The following is an 18,286-nucleotide window of genomic DNA, read 5'->3' as shown; positions in this document are numbered from 1 at the left end:
CACAAAGGGCTGCAGTGACAATTGGAATGAATGACTGCGGGTGTCTGTTTGGCCCCCTGCCCGGCGTGCAGAAAGCACTCCACGTGCTCGGTATGTGGGGCTCGGGGGGCAGGAGGGATGAGACCGTGGCTTCTGGTTCCATTTCAGGGCCTCCCAGGTCTGCAGGGCCCTCCTGGATTCCCCGGGCCAAAGGGTCCCCCTGTAAGTGCGTGCACCCTGGGTGGGGGGGGCCCGGAGGGAAGCCAGGGAGTGGGGAGACTCCTTAGTGCCGTCTCATCTCCCTCCCACCCTGCTCCCCAGGGTCCCCAGGGGAAGGACGGGCGTCCCGGGCACCCTGGACAGAGAGGAGAACTGGTGAGTGGCCCCTTGACTTCTGACCCCTCGCCCCTTGAGGCTCTCTGGTTCTCTCTCCCATGTGACACCCCTTTAAATTTTTCTCCCCAGGGCTTCCAAGGTCAGACAGGCCCACCTGGACCAGCTGGTGTCGTGGGTCCTCAGGTCAGAAGGGAGCCCACAGGTCTTTCCAGTTTTGCAGATATTTCGGGGGGAGGTGCATCTCAGACAGACCTTCCCCCCCCCCCCCCCGCCACCCGCCCCCGCCCCCGGGCAGCCTCCATTCAAGAGAAGCTTCCTTCCTCTCCAGGGAAAGACAGGAGAAGCGGGACCTCTGGGCGAGAGGGGCCCCCCAGGCCCGCCTGGACCTCCGGGTGAACAAGGTCTTCCGGGCCTGGAAGGCAGAGAGGGTGTCAAGGTGAGACCCTACCCCCTAAGAAATCTGGCTGAGTGGCCCCAGAGATCGGCCCCATGCCACCCCAAGGCTCAGAATCAGCTCCGTGGGGGAGGGGCCCAGATTCACAGAGGGGGAAGCACCTCCGCACCTCTCTGGAGGCTGACCTTCCCCCTGCACTCCCGTAGGGAGACCTGGGGCCACCCGGGCCCCTTGGGAAGGAAGGGCCGCCTGGACCCAGGGGCTTCCCCGGCCCCCAAGGAGCCCCTGGGGACCCTGTGAGTATTCTTTGGAGCCCCTCCTAAATGTACCTGGCTGGCCTGTGAAGCAGAGAAGGAAAGGGGGGCTCGGGGGGAGGGACATGGTGATGGCATCCCGAGTGCAGTAAAGGAATCATAGCCGGAGGGACCTAAAGGAGAGAGACCCCTGACCTTCAGTGCCCAGGAGGAAGGTGGGAACTGTGAGCCCCCAGAGTGAAGACAGGACCTGGGCCACACCCTTGGGGGGGGGTCTCTTGACTGAATCATCTCCTCCCTCAGGGACCTATTGGTTTAAAGGGTGACAAAGGCCCCCTGGGCCCTGTTGGAGCCAATGTAAGTGTAACCCCATCTGCTGGGTGGGGGGCAGTGTGTGTGTGTGGGGGGGGCTTGGGGCATCTGGGAAGCTGGGCATCGCTATGATTAAGTCCACTATTTCGGGTGTCAGACAGGCCTGGGTCACCCTCGTGACCTCAGTTTTCTCATCTGTAACACAGCCTCGCCCCACAGACTGTAAATCTCAGTGAGATGATCCGTCTGACACATACTTACCTGCATGCCAGACATCAACATATAAAAACCTCCCTTCTCCTGGAGCTTCTGTTCTAGTTGGTGATGAATGACACGGAGAAGGGGGAGTAGGGAGAGAGCAGTTGAAATGGGTTGGTCAAGGAAGGCCCCCTGAGAAGGTGACATTTGAGCTGAGACCTGAAGGAGGTGAAGGAGGAGCCATGCGGATATACAGGGGAAGGGTGTTCCAGGCAGAGGGAATAGCATGTGCAAAGGCCCTGTGGTTGGGGTGTGCTAGCATGTTGGAGGAAATGCTCAAGAGGCCTGTGTGACTGGAAAGAAGTGAGGAGGGGTGAGTGGGAGGCGGAGAGGGCAGGAGGTGATGAGGCAACTCGTGCAGAGCCTTGTGGGCTACCAGGAGGACTTCGCATTTTCCCTGAGTAAGGCGGGAGCCGTGGAGGGCTGTGGGCAGAGGGACATGTGTACCCTGACTCAGGTGTCCCTCTGGCCACTGTGCGGAAGGGAACAGATGGATATGATGCTGGTTAACTACCTGCCTCAGTGCCTGGTGGCTCGAAACCCCCTCTATCCATGAGAACTTTTGCTGTTTTTCCCACACTTCTCACCCCTGTTTCCAGGGCCCTCCTGGGGAGCGGGGTCCTCTGGGCCCGGCAGGAGGCATGGGGCTTCCTGGCCAAAGTGGAGGCCAAGGCCCTGTTGGCCCTGCAGGCGAGAAGGGGTCCCCGGTAAGTGCCTGCCTGCTACAGTCCTCAAGCGTCCTCAGGACCCAGCACCCCCCACATCCCCGGACCTTCACCTCTGCCCTGGCCCCTGACCATCCCCTCTTCCACTCCCCCATCAGGGCGAACGTGGCTCCCCTGGCCCCACCGGCAAAGATGGGATCCCAGGGCCCCTGGGGCTTCCTGGACCGCCGGGAGCTGTTGGGCCTTCTGGCGAGGATGGGGACAAGGTGAGTTCACGGACACAAGAGCTCGTGGAGGAGGGGCTGGGGGGCTCAGGGTAGGGAGAGGCCATGTTGGTCCTCCCTCACCTGTTTCCTCTGCAGGGGGAAGTGGGTGCCCCTGGCAACAAAGGGAGCAAAGGCGATAAAGGGGATGCGGTGAGTGTGGGGGCCAGTGAGGGAGGTGGGCCTGGGGGAAGGCAGAGGGATGTGAAGGGTGAGGGGGATAGCTGGGACCCCAGGAGAATGGGAAGGGTGCTGAGATGGCTACCCTCTCCTCTCCCTTTCCTTGGTGGCCATCTCTCTGTCTGTGACTCTGCATGGCCCTGGGGCATCACCTCCCCAGCTTCCCTCTAGGACCTTCAGCCAAAGCGTTGCATCTGTGAGCCAGCTCAGTCCCTGGAGGGACTTCTGGGGAAAAGTCCTAGTGACCCAAGCATTGGACGATGTCTGTATCTGATCCCACTTGTTGGTGGCTAGGGCGACAGGATTGTGGGGGAAGCAGCTCTTGCTTCCTGGTGGGGGCAGTGGGAGGCAGTGAATGTCATCTTGGGCGCGCTCCCAATCTTGAATTTGAGGTGTTTTTGGCTGTGTTCCCTCCCCCAGGGCCCGCCTGGACCAACAGGGGTACGGGGTCCCGTGGGACACCCAGGGTCCCCGGTGAGTGCTCTTGGCTTTGTGGCCATTGCCTGGATCCCAGATGGGAAGGGACAACGTCCTCCACCATGACCCAGACCCAAACTCAACCCCACCCCTACCCCTCTGTGATGACACCCAACAGGAACTCATCCCAGAGTCTGGCTCAATCCCAACCTCAACCTGAACCCTGAAGGGCATCGCAGTTCCAGTCTCAACCCCACTTATGACCTGAACCTCAATCCCAGCTTAAACTTTATCTTCAAATCTGAGCCTTGACCCAGTCCTACCCTGAAGCCCAACTTTGACCCACCCTCCAGTGCTGACCCCAAACCTGGACCCAAACTTTGAATCTGACTTTGGCCCCAATGTCAAGCCCGACCCTAAATTTCACCTCCACCTCGTCTGAACACTGCTCATGACCTTGACCTCAACCCACCACCCAATGCCCATCTCACCACTCGCTGCCCATCTGAAAACTTTGACTCAACTCTTGACTTAATTCCCAAACTCTGACCCTTAACCTGTACCCCCACCTCCAAGCCCAACCCTGACCCTTTCCAAACTTAATCCCAAACCTGACTGCAACCGTTAACCTGACTTTGACCCTGTCTCCAACCCTTGACCCACACCCTCACTGTGCCCTGTTTCTGTCCTTCTCCCAGGGAGCAGATGGGGCTCAGGGACGCAGGGGACCACCAGGCCTCTTTGGGCAGAAAGGAGATGATGGAGTGAGAGGCTTCGTTGGGGTGATTGGCCCCCCTGGCCTGCAGGTGTGTGTCTGAGTTTGGGGGCGTGTCCTCTTTCCCCACACTCTGTGCTCCAATCTTGCTTCTTTGTTCCACAGGGACTGCCGGGCCCTCCTGGAGAGAAAGGGGAGGTCGGAGATGTAGGGTCCATGGTATGGACAACCTGGGGAAGGTGGGAGGGCACGAGGATAGCAGGGTGGTGGTGACCGTTAGACTGATTTGGAGGTGGTGGTGTCACAGGGCACATTGTCATTTTAAGATGATGCTGGGAACCAGCATTAAGGACGGTGTTTGTGGTTAGTGGTGCCTTTGAGGGGTCATGAGGTCACTGGATGCTATTCTGACTGTCTCACAGGGTCCCCATGGAGCTCCAGGCCCTAGGGGCCCCCATGGCCCCAGTGGATCGGAGGTGAGGACCCTCTGTGGGGGGTGGGCAGGATGCCTGAGAGGTGGGGACATCCATTTCCCACGAAGGGGCTGTTGGGATCCTGCAGTCCCACTTCCCCCTTGCTGTCTCTCCAGGGCCCTCCAGGGCTGCCCGGGGGAGTCGGTCAGCCGGGCGCTGTGGGCGAGAAGGTGAGAGAAAGGGGGCAGGGGACTGCCTAGGGTTGGGAAGGCACAGCCAGTCTTGCTTGGGGGTGGCTGTTCTGGGGAGCTCCTTCCTGTCTGTCATAATCAGACCTCTCCTTACCCTCAACTTCGCCTCCTACAGGGTGAGCCAGGGGAGGCTGGAGACCCAGGACCCCCAGGAACCCCAGGCATCCCTGTGAGTGACTGTGTCCTGTGCCCCTGCACCCATCTCAGGGAACCTCTGACCCCTGGGCATCTTGGGGCACCTTGACCCCTGGGCAGACCAGAGTCACCCATTGACCCAGGACCTATGGGTAGCCCCAGTTGTCTTGATGACAGAGCCCTGGAAGGTCTCAGATAGGGCTGCTACACAGAGTTCTTCAGGTTGTACACTGCACAAGGGTGTGGGGCTGAGAGAGGGGGTGGGGGCTCGGATCCAAGCCATACACCCTGAGTTGGGGATGAACTTCCCAGAGGGATCCCCTTTTCTAATTCACTCCAATGTGGCATGTGGGCTAGACCAAACTTGGTCATGATCTCTGAGCACCTGGGCCATCCTTGCCCCTGACTCCTATAAGTCCTAGATCCTGTGACCTCTGACTCTTGGACAGTCTAGGCTACTCTGACCCCTGGCCCCAGGAAGTCCCCGACTACCCAGATTCTTGAGTCCAGGGATGCTGACCCTTGACCCCTGACCCTGGACTCTTGTCTAGGCTATTCTGACCTCCGACCTCTATTTCTACAAAGGGGCCCAAGGGAGAAATTGGTGAAAAGGGGGACTCGGGTCCATCTGGGGCTGCTGGACCCCCAGGCAAGAAAGGCCCCCCTGGAGAGGATGGAGTCAAAGGGAACGTGGTGAGTCCTCGGAGAAGAGGAGGCAGAGATGGGGAGGGGCCTTGACCCTGCTCCCCGACTTCTAGAGCAGGGCTTCCCTCCTCCAACCTGCTGGCCCCCGAGCCATCCAGAACGTGGCGGACAATGACCAAAGGCACGCTTGTATGTCACGGGACGGGGTGGAAGTTGCTCCCACACAGAAATCTGATCTGGAAATGTTGGCAACAGAGCTGGGGCTGATGTGGGATTTAGCAGCAGGGTGGAGGCTGAGACCGCCCCCCCTCCCCCGGCCACGGCAGAGGGGCTTGGGGTGGCTGGCAGGGCAGTGAGGAGCTCCGGAGTCTGTGGGACCTCAGTTTGCATCTCACCCCTTTTCTGAGGGTCATTTCTGTTGAGTCGTGGGCTGGGAGACACCTGATGGATGAAGTGAGGTGATGCATGTGATGCCCCTAGGTCACCGCCTACACGCGTGAGACTGTAGAAAGCTCTCTCTCCCAGGGCAGGGATTTTGTGTTTTGTTCACTATGTGTCCTCAGCAGCCCAAGCTGTGCCTGGGCGCTGTTCACCTGTCAGACAAATGCTCGGTAATTCAGAAATGTGATTATTCGTCATTCTGTCTTCCAGGGCCCCACTGGGCTCCCAGGAGATCTAGGCCCCCCCGGAGACCCAGGAGTTTCGGTGTGTGTGAGCCCCCCACTCCCACAATATATTCCTAATTCTGCCCCCATCTCGCCTCCCTCCACAGACTTGGGCAAGGTCAGGGGAGCACATAAGCTTTATGTGTCCCCAAGCTTCACCCCAAACTCGTATTGCCTCCGTGACCCCTCCCATCCCCCACAGGGTATAGACGGCTCCCCAGGAGAGAAGGGAGACCCTGGTGATGTTGGGGGACCGGTGAGTGGGGGAGCAGAGCATGTCATGCTGGCAGAGGGGGGTTGGGGCTGGTGAGTGGGTAGGCTGATGAGGTACCCAGGGCCCCCATACACCACCTGCTTTGCCGCTCTGGGCCGTCACCACGGACGGTGAGCAGCTTAATGGAGGAGGTGGGAGACAGCTGGTGCTGTGGGGATGTCTGGGGAAGGCCGTCCTGGGATCACAGGCATATGACACATAGCCCTGCTCAACCGACATGAGCTAATACTACCCTGGTACTGTTACATATCCATAGGGTCCGCCTGGAGCTTCTGGGGAGCCTGGCCCCCCTGGGCCCCCCGGCAAGAGGGTAAGTGAGACCTGCCTCCTGGCTGACCTGGCTCCAGCTTTGATCCACTCACCCCCACAGGCCCCCACAGGCCCCCGCCCACCTCCACAGGCCCCCTCACCCCCAAAGCATCCCTCCTACACTCTTTCCCTCCTCAGGGTCCTTCAGGCCGCATGGGTCCAGAAGGCAAAGAAGGGGAGAAAGGGGCCAAGGTGAGTACCCCCCCTGCCCAGGGAGGGTCCCCGTGTTGATCCTCGGCCAACAGATGGGCCATCAGAATGGGTGCCCCAATTCCTTCCCCCTCCCTGATGGTTCTTGGCTGGGAGGCCGGGAGGAAGGAACTGTCTGACACTTCCTGCCCTTCCCTTGCCCTGGTCTGTTTCAGGGGGAGCCAGGTCCCGATGGGCCCCCAGGGATGACGGGCCCAGTGGGGGCTCGAGGGCCCCCTGGACGTGTGGGGCCTGAGGGTCTTCGGGGGATCCCCGGCCCTGTGGTGAGTAGGGTGGGATCAGACCCTCTGTGTGTGACCCACCTTATGCTTTCTAATCACAGCCTGAGGTGGCTGACCCTGGAGGGCGGTGGGGACATCTACACGGGGTCTCGCCGAGTGCAGCACCCCTACGTTCTGCTTCATCCTAGGGTGAACCAGGCCTCCTGGGACCTCCCGGACTGATGGGCCCTCCTGGACCCCTGGTAAGAGACTTCTTTGTCCCTGGTGTCTTGGCATTGAGAACCACACTGGACATCCAGTGGCCACCTGGTGCCGTGGGCTCACCCCTCACTGACAGTCCATCTGACCACCTGTACTAACCATCTATCTTGATGGTCTTATCCTGATGGTCTATACCGACCCTCCATCTTGGTGGTTTATACCGACCACAGTGACCATCATGACAAGCCAAACTGACCATCTATGTTGATAGTCAACACTGACCACCCACGGCGATCCTGACCACGGACCATTCATACTGGACCTCCTCCAGCCAGCCCTTCATTATCCCTTGTCATCACCCCTCTCTCCTGACCATCCCCATGACCACATCCCTGATAATTCCCATTTGAAACATGAGTAATTTCCCATTTGACTACCCTCCAATCACCCACATGAACCTTGAGATTTTGTGTTTGAGCCTGACTAACTGAGCCTCACTCTCCTTCCAGGGGCCCTCTGGCCTTCCAGGATTGAAGGGAGATGCTGGCCCCAAGGGGGAAAAAGTAAGGATACCTCCTTCCATTATTCTCCCCGAGTTACCTCTGTCTCCTCCACATTTACCCTCCCTGGCCAGAGGGCTGAGAATTTGGGGTCTCCTCTGCTCCCAACCTCATTACCCCGAGGCTCTAGAAGAAAAATCCTCCAGCAATCCCCCCACCATATTTCTTTCCCCGTGTGTGCCTCTCTCGTCCTCCAGGGCCACATTGGATTAATTGGCCTCATCGGCCCCCCTGGGGAAGCTGGTGAGAAGGGGGATCAGGGGTTGCCAGGCGTGCAGGGCCCCCCCGGCCCTAAGGGAGAACCTGTGAGTGTGTGTTCTACCCCAAGTGGAAAGAATGTGTTCAGAGGAAGGGGTGGGGGGGGCAGAATTGGGGCTTATTTGGAGACTGTGGGGGTTGGAGACTGTGGGGGGCTTGGGAAGCCTCGTCTAGAATGATAAGAGTTGTGTCTGGGGAAAATGGCGGGGTGGGGGGTGTCTCCATCTAGGGATTTGCGGGTTGGAGGCTGTGTCTGTGGCCTGTTTTTTGAGGGGACCGGAAGCTTGTCTGGGGGATGTGCCTGGATCACAGGGGTGAACCCCATCAGTGATGACCTTGGTGTCCTTTCTTCAGGGTCCCCCCGGTCCCATCGGCTCTCTGGGCCCCCCTGGGCCCCCAGGTGTGGCGGTGAGTAAGAGGGGTTTGTGGGGTGGGGTCACCGTGGTGGGGCAGCTGGGACTCCAGCCCTCCCTGTCTCTACCTCACAGGGTCCTCTGGGACAGAAGGGCTCAAAAGGTTCCCCGGTGAGTATGCACTGCTCCCTCAGGCTCCCACATCCCGGCTTCCCACCCCTTTCAACGTCACCACACCCTCAATCCCTTTGCATTCATTCATTTACTCATTCAATCATGCATTTGACTATTTACTCAACACCTACCGTTGTATTTTTATCAAATCTAAAGTGCCACCGATTGTGACATGCACCATTATTTTAGAAACTACTGTGAAGAAAAAACAGTTCTGACAAGGAAACTATGACTTGCCAAAGATTTGTTAGATTTTGATTTCGGAGATGTTAAAATATGGAAAGGAAATGAGTGTTTTATAGTTGGGGCTAAAAAATTGCAGTTCCCTCCCCCAGTGCTGTGTGAGTGAGTGAGTGAGTGAGTGTGTGGTGTGTGTGTGTGTGTGTGTGTGTGTGTGTGTGTTGGCAGGCAGGGGTCTCCATAGACAGAGTTCACTCCCAAGTGACTTCTCTCTACAGGGATCCTTTGGTCCCCGTGGCGACACTGGCCCCCCTGGCCCCCCTGGCCCTCCGGTAGGTTCCCCAGGGAGTATGTTGGGAGTGTCTGTCCCACTGGGTCCCCAAGTGCCCAGAACTGGGTGGGGCACACAGCAGGTGCTCAGGGCACCCAGGTGGGGAGGGAGGTGTCTTGAAAGCTGAGGGAGGATGCCGGCTCTGTTGGAGGGTTTAGGGGAACACCCATGGGGGCTCTGACTGGGTCTTGTCTTGCTTGACTCTGTCTCCCCCACCATCTCTCCCTCCGTCCCTTCCATCTCTCCTGGCCTCTGTCTCTATTTCAAATACTTGTTGCACAATTTTGTCTCTGTTTCTTTCTCTCCCTCTGCTTTCTTTACCTCACCTTGCGGATCCGTCCCCGGTGTTACTGCTTCGGCCTTTCCCCATCACTGGGTCTTTCTTTCTCTCCCTCCTATGTGTCCCTGTCCGTCTCTGCCTCTCGTTGGCCCCGTCCCTTTTTGATCTCTCTCTCCCTTTTCCTATCTATCCCCACCCCTGTGTCTCTCTGCCTCCCTTGTCTCTCTCATCTTTGCTTGTCTCTCTTCCTGTCTCTTCCTCCCGCGTCTCTGCTCTCCCCTCTGCCGTCCCCGCCCCCGCTCAGGGTCCCCCGGCCGAGCTGCACGGACTGCGCCGGCGGCGGCGGCGGCGGCGCTCTGTGCCCCTGGAGGGCCCGGAGGGCGGCCTGGAGGAGGTGCTGGCGTCGCTCACGTCGCTGAGCTTCGAACTGGAGCAGATGCGGCGCCCTCCCGGCACAGCTGAGCGCCCGGGCCTCGTATGCAGTGAGCTGCACCGCAACCACCCGCACCTGCCGGATGGTGAGGTCCCGCCCCTGCCTGGGCCCCGTGGGCAGGAAGCCGTCGGGTCCCGCCCCCGACTCACTGACCCCACCTGGCTCTGCGGCAGGGGAATACTGGATTGACCCCAACCAGGGCTGTGCGCGGGACGCGCTCAGGGTTTTCTGCAACTTCACGGCTGGAGGAGAGACCTGCCTCTATCCCGACAAGAAGTTTGAGACCGTGAGTGCCTGGGCGGGGTGGGGGCAGGGGGCGCAGGGAGAAAGAGGGCACCGGAAGCCGTATCACCCGGGCCCGTCCTCCCGCCTCCACCAAAGGCTGTCCCCTGCTTCCCCTCCCTGCCCGACACACACGCAGGCTCTGTCTGGGACCTTATCCTAACTTCATCCGACATTTGTTGAGCACCTGCTGTATGCCAAGGCCTGTGAAGGTCTGAAGGTCTGGGACCACAGCCGAGAATCAAAACAAAACAAAACTCTGCTTTTATGGAGCTCACCTTCTACGAGAAAATCTAGTGAAGGAAACAATAATGGTGGCAAATCTTTAAATAGTGCTTTATGTGTGCCAGGCTGTTCTGAGCACTTAGCTGCATCAACACTGAGGCCCAGTTCTGCCATCATCCCCCAGAGAGGGAAACTAAGGCACAGAGAAGTTACCCGAGGATTTTACCCAAGGCAGGCTGGCTCCAGAGTCCCAGCCCTTAACCTCCTGTAGGCACTGCCTCCTGATCTGCTATCTGAGGGGCCTGTGGACTCATTGCCCTCCAGGCTGTGGGCTGGGAGGTGAGACCACCTGGGCCCCCAGGAATACTGGGCTTCTCCATCAGGCTCAGCAGCAGAGGGCAGTGGGCAGGCAGCAGCAACTCTAGAACCCCGGGTTGGGATATAAACTGGGGGGGAATAGGGTTTTTTTCTCGTCTGCAAAACGGAGCTCAGGAAGGTATGGACTGGCTGTACAGTTGAGTGCTGATGCAATGTATCAGGAACACTGATTAGACACTGACGGTGGGCGGTGCTGTGCTAATGCCTCTGCTGCTGGTAAAGTATGTAGCCAGCACGGAACCTGCAAAAAATGCATGATGATGTCCCTCTTATTTATGATTATTTTTTTTTCTTTTTTTTTTTTTTTAAATTTTTTTTTCAACGTTTATTTATTTTTGGGACAGAGAGAGACAGAGCATGAACGGGGGAGGGGCAGAGAGAGAGGGAGACACAGAATCGGAAACAGGCTCCAGGCTCCGAGCCATCAGCCCAGAGCCTGACGCGGGGCTCGAACTCCTGGACCGCGAGATCGTGACCTGGCTGAAGTCGGACGTTTAACCGACTGCGCCACCCAGGCGCCCCATTTATGATTATTTTTGACTGGCCAGAGCCCTGGTTTAGTGGGAGCTCAACCCTCCGCCTCCCCCGCACGCTTACACACTCGTGGACGGGAATACAGACAAGCTCAGACCCCGAGGTCGCGTAGGATTTGATCTCTAAACAGTTGCTGGTGTCTGAGCCTCTCCCGCCAGCTCAGCTTCCTCCGGCCCAGAGGTGTTGGGGAGGGGTGTGAAGACGGATCCAGGTTTGGGTTCCTCAGACACAGACCGTGAGACAAAGACTTGAGGGCGAGTCATTTATTTGGGAGGAGATCGCAGGAGGCACCAGGAGAGGAGGGGGGAAGTGAGAGGGGACTGGGGGAGGCAGCCGATGAGGGTTAAAATGTCACCATTGGGCACTGATGGCTCAGTTCCACTGGGAGACTTCTGGGAGATGGTGTGGAACAGGCACGTGGGGGAGGGAGAGGGAGCTGAGCATTTATCCATCCATTCTTGTCATTGGTGGAGAGCTGCCTCAGAGGGCAGGGACTCCCAACCCCATGGTCTGCCCTGTGCACCAGCCAAGCCAACTCCCATGGCCAGAGAACAACAGCTCAAGGGTCCGGGGTATACAGTCTGCAACTTTCAGTGCTGGGAGGTAAATACAGGAAGACATGGCCGGCACCCAGGCCATCTACACTGACTACCCCCTCCCATCCCCAGGTGAAAATGGCCTCCTGGTCCAAGGAAAAGCCGGGAAACTGGTACAGCACATTCCGTCGAGGGAAGAAGGTGAGCGGCTGGAGACCAAGATGGGGGATGGTATGAACAGTGGTGGGAACTGGCATGCGGAGTTGGAGGAGGGGCTCTGAGGGATGAGGGGAACAGGGCAGACTCACCTCTGCCTTCATGGTGATTGCAGGCTTGGTAGGGGTAGCAGACTGGGGGCGGGGGAGGGGTGTGTGGAGCGTCAGATGTGAATGGGGGAAGCCCAGGGTATGGTGGAAATCCAGAGGCAGTGCTGCAAGTCCCAGAGGCGTCCTGGTAGCAGTCCCAGATCAACTGAGGCCTAAAGAATGAGCTGGGTTAGCAAGTTAGGGAGGACAAGGAAAAGTGTTCCAGGCAGAGGGAACAGCATACACAAAGGTCCAGAGTTAAAAGAGGGTCTGGGGAATTGAAAGAAAAAGCCACTCGCCCTGCTCTAGAAAGTGTGAAGGGGAATGTGGTAAGAAAGGAGGCTGGGGAGGTAGGTGAGGGCTAGGCCCACCTCCCCAGAAAGACCTGTGAGCAGCAGGGAGCCATGGAATGTGTTTCAGTGAGGGAAGGGCCCAAATCTAACCTCTCAGTTAGAAAAATGCTTGCGGGGCAGGTGGGGAGGGGGCGGTGACTGGCATGTTGGCCCAAGGGAGTGAAGAGGTGGCCCAGGCTGGAGCTGGTGCTGTGGGGGTGGGGAGGAGGGCATGGCTTGGAAAATCTAAGAGAGAGGCCAATAGGACCTAGTCACTGATGAAATGGAAGGGAGGGAGGAGAAGGTTGGTGGGCTGGTGTCTGGTGACATTCTGAGATATGTAGATGAGAAGCACAGGTTTGATGGGTGGGGGGATTTGGGGTTCAGCTTGGGAACTGTTTACATGCCATACGTGTATCTGCCAAGCACTGGGAATGTAGCAGCAAATGATAAACACAGTTCCTGACTTCATGAAGTTGATACTCTACCGGGAGCATAACCAAGGAAGCAGGCAGACAGGAACCCAAGAAACAAAGCTATAATATAACGTGGGGGTATCTTGGTTTGGGTTTCCCCCCAAAACAGACCCTTCCACACAGACTCAGTTGCAAGTACTTTATCTGGGAGGTGATTCCAGAAAACATCGGTAGGGGCACGTGGAAATGATACAGAGATGAGAAGGAGGCCAGAAGGGACGTATTACCCAGCAGGCTATCTCAGGCCCGTGATATGTTAATAATATATTTTATTTGACCCAGTGCATCTAAAATAGTGTCATATCAATATAAAGGTTACTGAGGCATTTAAAATTTCTCCCCTACGAGTTCTGCAGAGTCTGACCCATATTTTACGTTTATAGCACATCGTAATCTGGGCACTAAATTTCATTGGAGGTTCTTGATCCATACTTAGATTTCATAAAATCTGCCTTTGAAAAAGCAGATTCGCATACTTGAGTTGTTCCCCACCTAAGTTCTCTGATACCTGGATGGAGGCTCAGTTATTAGTTATGAATTAAAGTAAAAGCATAAGTACAATTTTTTAATTAAACAGTTAAGTAACATGGTTGAAAGTTTCCATCTGATTGGCCACATTTCAAGTGCTCGGTAGCCACGTGCGCCCGGGGGGCTCACAGGGGAACCGTGGGGGGCTGGATGGCGGGTAAGGCCACCCCCAAAGAAGGGGACGTGGCAGAGGTCGTGGGTCTGCCAGGGGATGGAGAGCCTGGGAGGGAGGTTCCGCAGAAGGAGTAGGGGTGACTGGGGGCACCGTCACCTCCTGCTTTGTCCCACCCCCAGTTCTCCTACGTGGACGCTGACGGGTCTCCGGTGAACGTGGTGCAGATGACCTTCCTGAAGTTGCTGAGTGCCACAGCCCACCAGAGCTTCACCTACTCCTGCCAGAACTCTGCCGCCTGGCTGGACGAAGCTGCAGGCGACTACGGCCGCTCCCTCCGCTTCCTCGGGGCCAACGGGGAAGAGGTGTCCTTCAACCAGACGACAGCAGCCACCATCGCTGTCCCCTACGATGGCTGCCGGGTAAGGGGAAGGGCAGGGGCCGGCCAGAGTGGGGAGAGGCTTTGGCTGCCCTCCTGCTAACTCACCGTTCTGTCTTCCCAGCTCCGCAAGGGACAGACGAAGACCCTCTTGGAGTTCAGCTCTTCCCAAGTGGGGTTTCTGCCTCTGTGGGACGTGGCGGCTACTGACTTCGGCCAGACGAACCAGAAGTTTGGGTTTGAACTGGGCCCTGTCTGCTTTAGCAGCTGAGAGTCTTGGGGTGGGAGGGATAATGAGGGAGCCCCAGACGGGGCACTTTTGGTGCTGAGGCTTTGAAGCCACCGTATTTATCGTGTCCTGTGACTGTGGAGCCAGGGGAGAGTCTACTCATCACGGTCAAGCAGTCTTCCTTCTCCGTTCCAGGGGGCCGGGGGCTCAAGTCTAGCCTGGCTCAAGTCTAGCCTCCCTTCACTGCACCACAGCTGACATACTGTAGTCTGGCTCTGCCTGCCTGCCCAGCCCTCAGCTCCCCACCCCCGAGGCCCCATGCAATGAACTTCTAAGTCAGAGCTGATGAATTCCCCCCATGCCTGCCTCCCCACTCCTCGGTCAGTGCCCCCAACACCTGGTGGTGCTCCCCTTTCCAATAGTTAAGCACTGGATGTCTCCTGATCCCAGGCTGGGACCCCTTCGCTCATTCCTATTTTCAGGTGGGTTCACAGTGAAGGAGCTGAAGTCAGGCTACAGAGGGAAGAGTGGGGCTTCCCTGGACTGAGCTGGGTGCTCCTTCCACTGCCTCAGCCCAGCTCTGAGTACTGCCCCCACCCATATCTCCCCGAACTCACCTTGCCATGCCAGGTGGTAGGGGAGCCAAGATGGTGGGGGTGAGTCAGGATCCTAATGGTGCTGCCCTATTTATACCTGGGTCTGTATTAAAAGGGAAAATCCCCTCTGTTGTATATTTAATCTGCTTCCTCCTTTAGGGAAGGCTGGGATATGATGAGAGAGATTCTAGCATGATCCCCACCCCTCCAGGGCCATAGGGCATATTTGGCATCTCAAGTCTGAGAATAAACCAGTGAACTGTGTCCCTGGGTCTTTCATCAAGTGCTGCCTATATCTTTCTTAAGGTCAGGCTCTTGTCTCACCTGAGGTTATCTGCCACCACCTGTCTTAATAGTGTCTTTTGGTACAGGTGGCTTTGGGAGGTGGGGGAAACCAATTATAACGGTACTCACCGGAGACGATGGGTCTGTTTACCATTTCAGAACCCTAGAAGAAGAGTAAAAAATTTCCGGATCTCTAAGAGAGATCTTAAATGTTTTCAGCACACAAAAAAGAAATTTTAATTATGTGTTGTGATGCCAGTGTTAGCTAATGCTACGGTTGTGATCAGCATACAAGTGTATCAAGTCAACAGGTTGTATGCTTAGACAATGTCATATGTCAATTCTATGTCAATAAAGCTGGAAAAAAATGTGAACCTATTAGGAATACACCAAACTTGTGTGAGAGAGAGAGAGAGAGAGAGAGAGAGAGAGAGAGAGAATAGCTAGATCTTTCTGTTGATCTTGGTTAGTCCTGGAGTCATTGGCTGAGCTGAGGGTGAGGGAATGGATCAAGAGGTGACATGGGATGTGGTTTGGGTTTGAGATGAAATGACTCAAAGATCTGGGTGGCGAGTCAGGAGATGAGTTGGGGGACGAGAGAATTGAGTTACAAGTTGAGCCTCGGGGTGAGTTGGGTGTTAGAGGGTAGAGGTTGGTCGAGTTATGTTGAAAATGGCTTGAAGATGAGTCATTGGAGGCTGCTTTGGAGTCAGTTGAGTGCGTTTGCGGTGGAGTAATGATGGGATCTGCTGAACTGGAGGTTGGGAAATCAGTGGATTGAGGTAAAGGTCTGGAATTGGAGGTTGGACTGACGTGAATTAGGGTTGATGTGGGAGGTAGGATGAACTGAGTAGAACTAAGTAGGGGTTGCTATGAATGGGGAGTGAGGATTGGCAGTTTGGCAAGTCAAGACGGCATCAGTTAAGATCTGAGTTGGGTTTGAGGCAGCTTGAATTGGAGGTTAGATGTTGGGCTGAGGTTTTTTTAAAGTAGATTTATTGAGATGTAATTCATTTACCATATAATTCACCCATTTAAGGTATACAATTAAATGGTTTTTAGTACATTCACAGACTTGTGCAACCATCACCACAATCAATTTTAGAAGCTTTCATCACCTCAAAAAGAAATCCCATATCCATTAGCAGTCACTTTCCATTTCCCCAAAACCTTTCAGTGGTAGGCAACCACTAATCTTTCTGTCCCTATGGATTTGTCCATTCTGGGCATTTCATAAATGGAATCATATAATATGTGGCCCTTTGGTTCTGAGTACTTCATTCCTGTTTATTGCTGAATAATATTCCATTGTCTGGAATTTTTCCACTGTCTGAAACAATTCCATTGTTTATCCATTCATCGGTTGCTGGACATTGCCCAGTTGAGTGCCAAATTGGAGTGATGGGGGGCTGGTGTAGTTGAGTTGGGTCAGGTGGGATTGGGTAGGTATAGGTTTCAGGTTGGGGTGAATGGTCTCCCTCAAAGTCAGGGCTTACCCTACCACCTCTGCCACCAGGCCCCACAAGGCCCCCTGAATGCTTGCCCTGGATTCCCTCATGCATTCAATAAACATTACTGGATTGTAACTCTATGAAGAATGTTGGGGCTCAGAGGTTGATTGATGAGTTCACTCATTCATTCATTTACTTAGTTGCTTGTTTTATTCTCTTGACTATTTACTCAGTGCCAGGCACTGTTCCAAATGCTGGGGTAGAAGAGAGATGTGGGGATCTTACTCCTGAGGGAGACGGACTAGACAGACATACAGCTATGTAATGTGATTTCAGGAAAATCAAACAAGTTACAGTGTGATGGAGTGGTGTAAGTTTGAGATGAGGTGGTCACAGGAGAGACCTCACTGAAGAGGTAATATTTGAGCACAGAGACCTGAAGGATGAGGGGAAAAGCCATGCGAAATTTGGGGACGTATCCCCCCACACAGAGAAGAACCCAGAAACCCTCAAAAACGAATGAAGACTCTTGAGGAGGTGGTGTTTCCCTTGGTCCCCTCTTCTCCCGATTTGTTGCTTTTGCTGATTTTTCCACACTGTTCTATCAACCCCACTGTGCACCCAGGCCTGCTTCCCATTTATTTCCTCTTCCAAACCTCCTTAACTCAAGAATGCATATGGTAACACCAATGCTATGTGTTTTCCTCTTCCTGAGAATCCCTAATTGAGAACACATTTCCCAGCTTGCCTTGCAGTTAGGTTGGGGCACGTGCCTGGGTCTTGGCCAGTAGGATGCGGGTAACCATACAACCTCCTGCTTGATCCCCTGAGCCCTTTCAGTCCGTGATGGCCTCGGAGATCACATCTGTAAGTAAGAGGAGGGTCTCCTACGGAACCAGAAAGAAAGGAGCCACCCTCCCTGAGATACTGCTTATAGGAATACTACGAGGAGAGGTCCATCAATAACTTGATTGCGTTAGGCCCTGGAGATGTTGAAGGGTTGCTTATTACAGCAGCTATTATTAATTATCCTGACGAACCCAGCAAAGGAATCCAACTTTTACCAAAGGTCAGCATGGAAGTGTGCATGCACACTGGGAGGTCCCATTGCAACAAGGTCAACAACTTAGAATTTAATATGCAATATCTTTGTTCTTGAAAGTCCCCCCACTGTAAATTTGTCACAGCTGGTATGTTCCCCCCACCCCCACCCCAGCCTGGATTTCCCACAATTCTGCTGCCCTCTGCCATCTTTCCCTCCCTGACACCTCGCTTGTCTACCCTCTTCACTCCCTTCCTCTAAGGCTGTCTACACTTAGATCAAATTTATCTCACCTTCTGGGGCACCTGGGTGGCTCAGTCGGTTAAGCATCCAACTCTTGATTTTGGCTCAGGTCGTGATCCCAGGGTCGTGGGATCGAGCCCCACGTCTGGCTCCATGATGGGCATGGAACCTGCTTGAGATTCTCTCTCTCTCTCTGCCCCTCTCCCTCTGCACTCTTTCTCTCTCTCAAAAAAATTTTTCTTTAAATCTCACTTTCTTACAAAGAACCATTCACAACATTTCTTGCAGACCACATCTTCACACCCACGCAATCCGTGATTAGCTCAACCAACACTGTTAATAATAAATGACCACTGATCGAGTATCTACATGCCAGGCAGCGTTCATCAAATGTTTCCCCTGGATGAATTTATATATTTTCATCACAACCTTGGAGGAAGGCTCTGTTATCATCCTCATTTTTTTTTTAGGTAATGGAACTGAGGAACAGAGAGAGTAACTTGACTGGAGTCTGGAGCTAGAGATTTTGCTAAACAAAAAGCCGTCTTCTCCTTCAGGGGAACTTTCTCCCATTGCTTTAAAAAATTGCTTCTAGGGGCGCCTGGGTGGCGCAGTCGGTTAAGTGTCCGACTTCAGCCAGGTCACGATCTCGCGGTCCGTGAGTTCGAGCCCCGCGTCGGGCTCTGG

At 55.3% G+C, this 18,286-nt stretch overlaps 1 protein-coding gene across 1 annotated transcript in view; it reads left to right on the top strand.

The window, feature by feature from the left end:
• COL5A3 (collagen type V alpha 3 chain) overlaps positions 1 to 14,842 on the top strand; it is a 35,738-nt gene extending 20,896 nt beyond the window's left edge. The window contains exons 36-67 of the mRNA XM_030299893.1: positions 148 to 201; positions 301 to 354; positions 445 to 498; positions 644 to 751; positions 916 to 1,005; positions 1,267 to 1,320; positions 2,133 to 2,240; positions 2,357 to 2,464; positions 2,561 to 2,614; positions 3,062 to 3,115; positions 3,757 to 3,864; positions 3,939 to 3,992; positions 4,196 to 4,249; positions 4,363 to 4,416; positions 4,553 to 4,606; positions 5,158 to 5,265; positions 5,869 to 5,922; positions 6,085 to 6,138; positions 6,413 to 6,466; positions 6,604 to 6,657; positions 6,831 to 6,938; positions 7,085 to 7,138; positions 7,607 to 7,660; positions 7,855 to 7,962; positions 8,270 to 8,323; positions 8,404 to 8,439; positions 8,901 to 8,954; positions 9,538 to 9,751; positions 9,840 to 9,952; positions 11,754 to 11,822; positions 13,557 to 13,796; positions 13,878 to 14,842. Coding sequence (XP_030155753.1) covers positions 148 to 201; positions 301 to 354; positions 445 to 498; positions 644 to 751; positions 916 to 1,005; positions 1,267 to 1,320; positions 2,133 to 2,240; positions 2,357 to 2,464; positions 2,561 to 2,614; positions 3,062 to 3,115; positions 3,757 to 3,864; positions 3,939 to 3,992; positions 4,196 to 4,249; positions 4,363 to 4,416; positions 4,553 to 4,606; positions 5,158 to 5,265; positions 5,869 to 5,922; positions 6,085 to 6,138; positions 6,413 to 6,466; positions 6,604 to 6,657; positions 6,831 to 6,938; positions 7,085 to 7,138; positions 7,607 to 7,660; positions 7,855 to 7,962; positions 8,270 to 8,323; positions 8,404 to 8,439; positions 8,901 to 8,954; positions 9,538 to 9,751; positions 9,840 to 9,952; positions 11,754 to 11,822; positions 13,557 to 13,796; positions 13,878 to 14,024 — 2,637 coding nt within the window. The 3' untranslated portion in view covers positions 14,025 to 14,842. The remainder of the gene's footprint in view (positions 1 to 147; positions 202 to 300; positions 355 to 444; positions 499 to 643; positions 752 to 915; positions 1,006 to 1,266; positions 1,321 to 2,132; positions 2,241 to 2,356; positions 2,465 to 2,560; positions 2,615 to 3,061; positions 3,116 to 3,756; positions 3,865 to 3,938; positions 3,993 to 4,195; positions 4,250 to 4,362; positions 4,417 to 4,552; positions 4,607 to 5,157; positions 5,266 to 5,868; positions 5,923 to 6,084; positions 6,139 to 6,412; positions 6,467 to 6,603; positions 6,658 to 6,830; positions 6,939 to 7,084; positions 7,139 to 7,606; positions 7,661 to 7,854; positions 7,963 to 8,269; positions 8,324 to 8,403; positions 8,440 to 8,900; positions 8,955 to 9,537; positions 9,752 to 9,839; positions 9,953 to 11,753; positions 11,823 to 13,556; positions 13,797 to 13,877) is intronic.
• The last annotated feature ends 3,444 nt before the right edge of the window (positions 14,843 to 18,286 follow it).

This window comes from Lynx canadensis, chromosome A2, assembly GCF_007474595.2.
Source record: "Lynx canadensis isolate LIC74 chromosome A2, mLynCan4.pri.v2, whole genome shotgun sequence".
Taxonomy (NCBI): domain Eukaryota; kingdom Metazoa; phylum Chordata; class Mammalia; order Carnivora; family Felidae; genus Lynx; species Lynx canadensis.
Note: the sequence above shows the minus strand (reverse complement) of the source record. Positions and strands in the feature narration are given on the sequence as shown.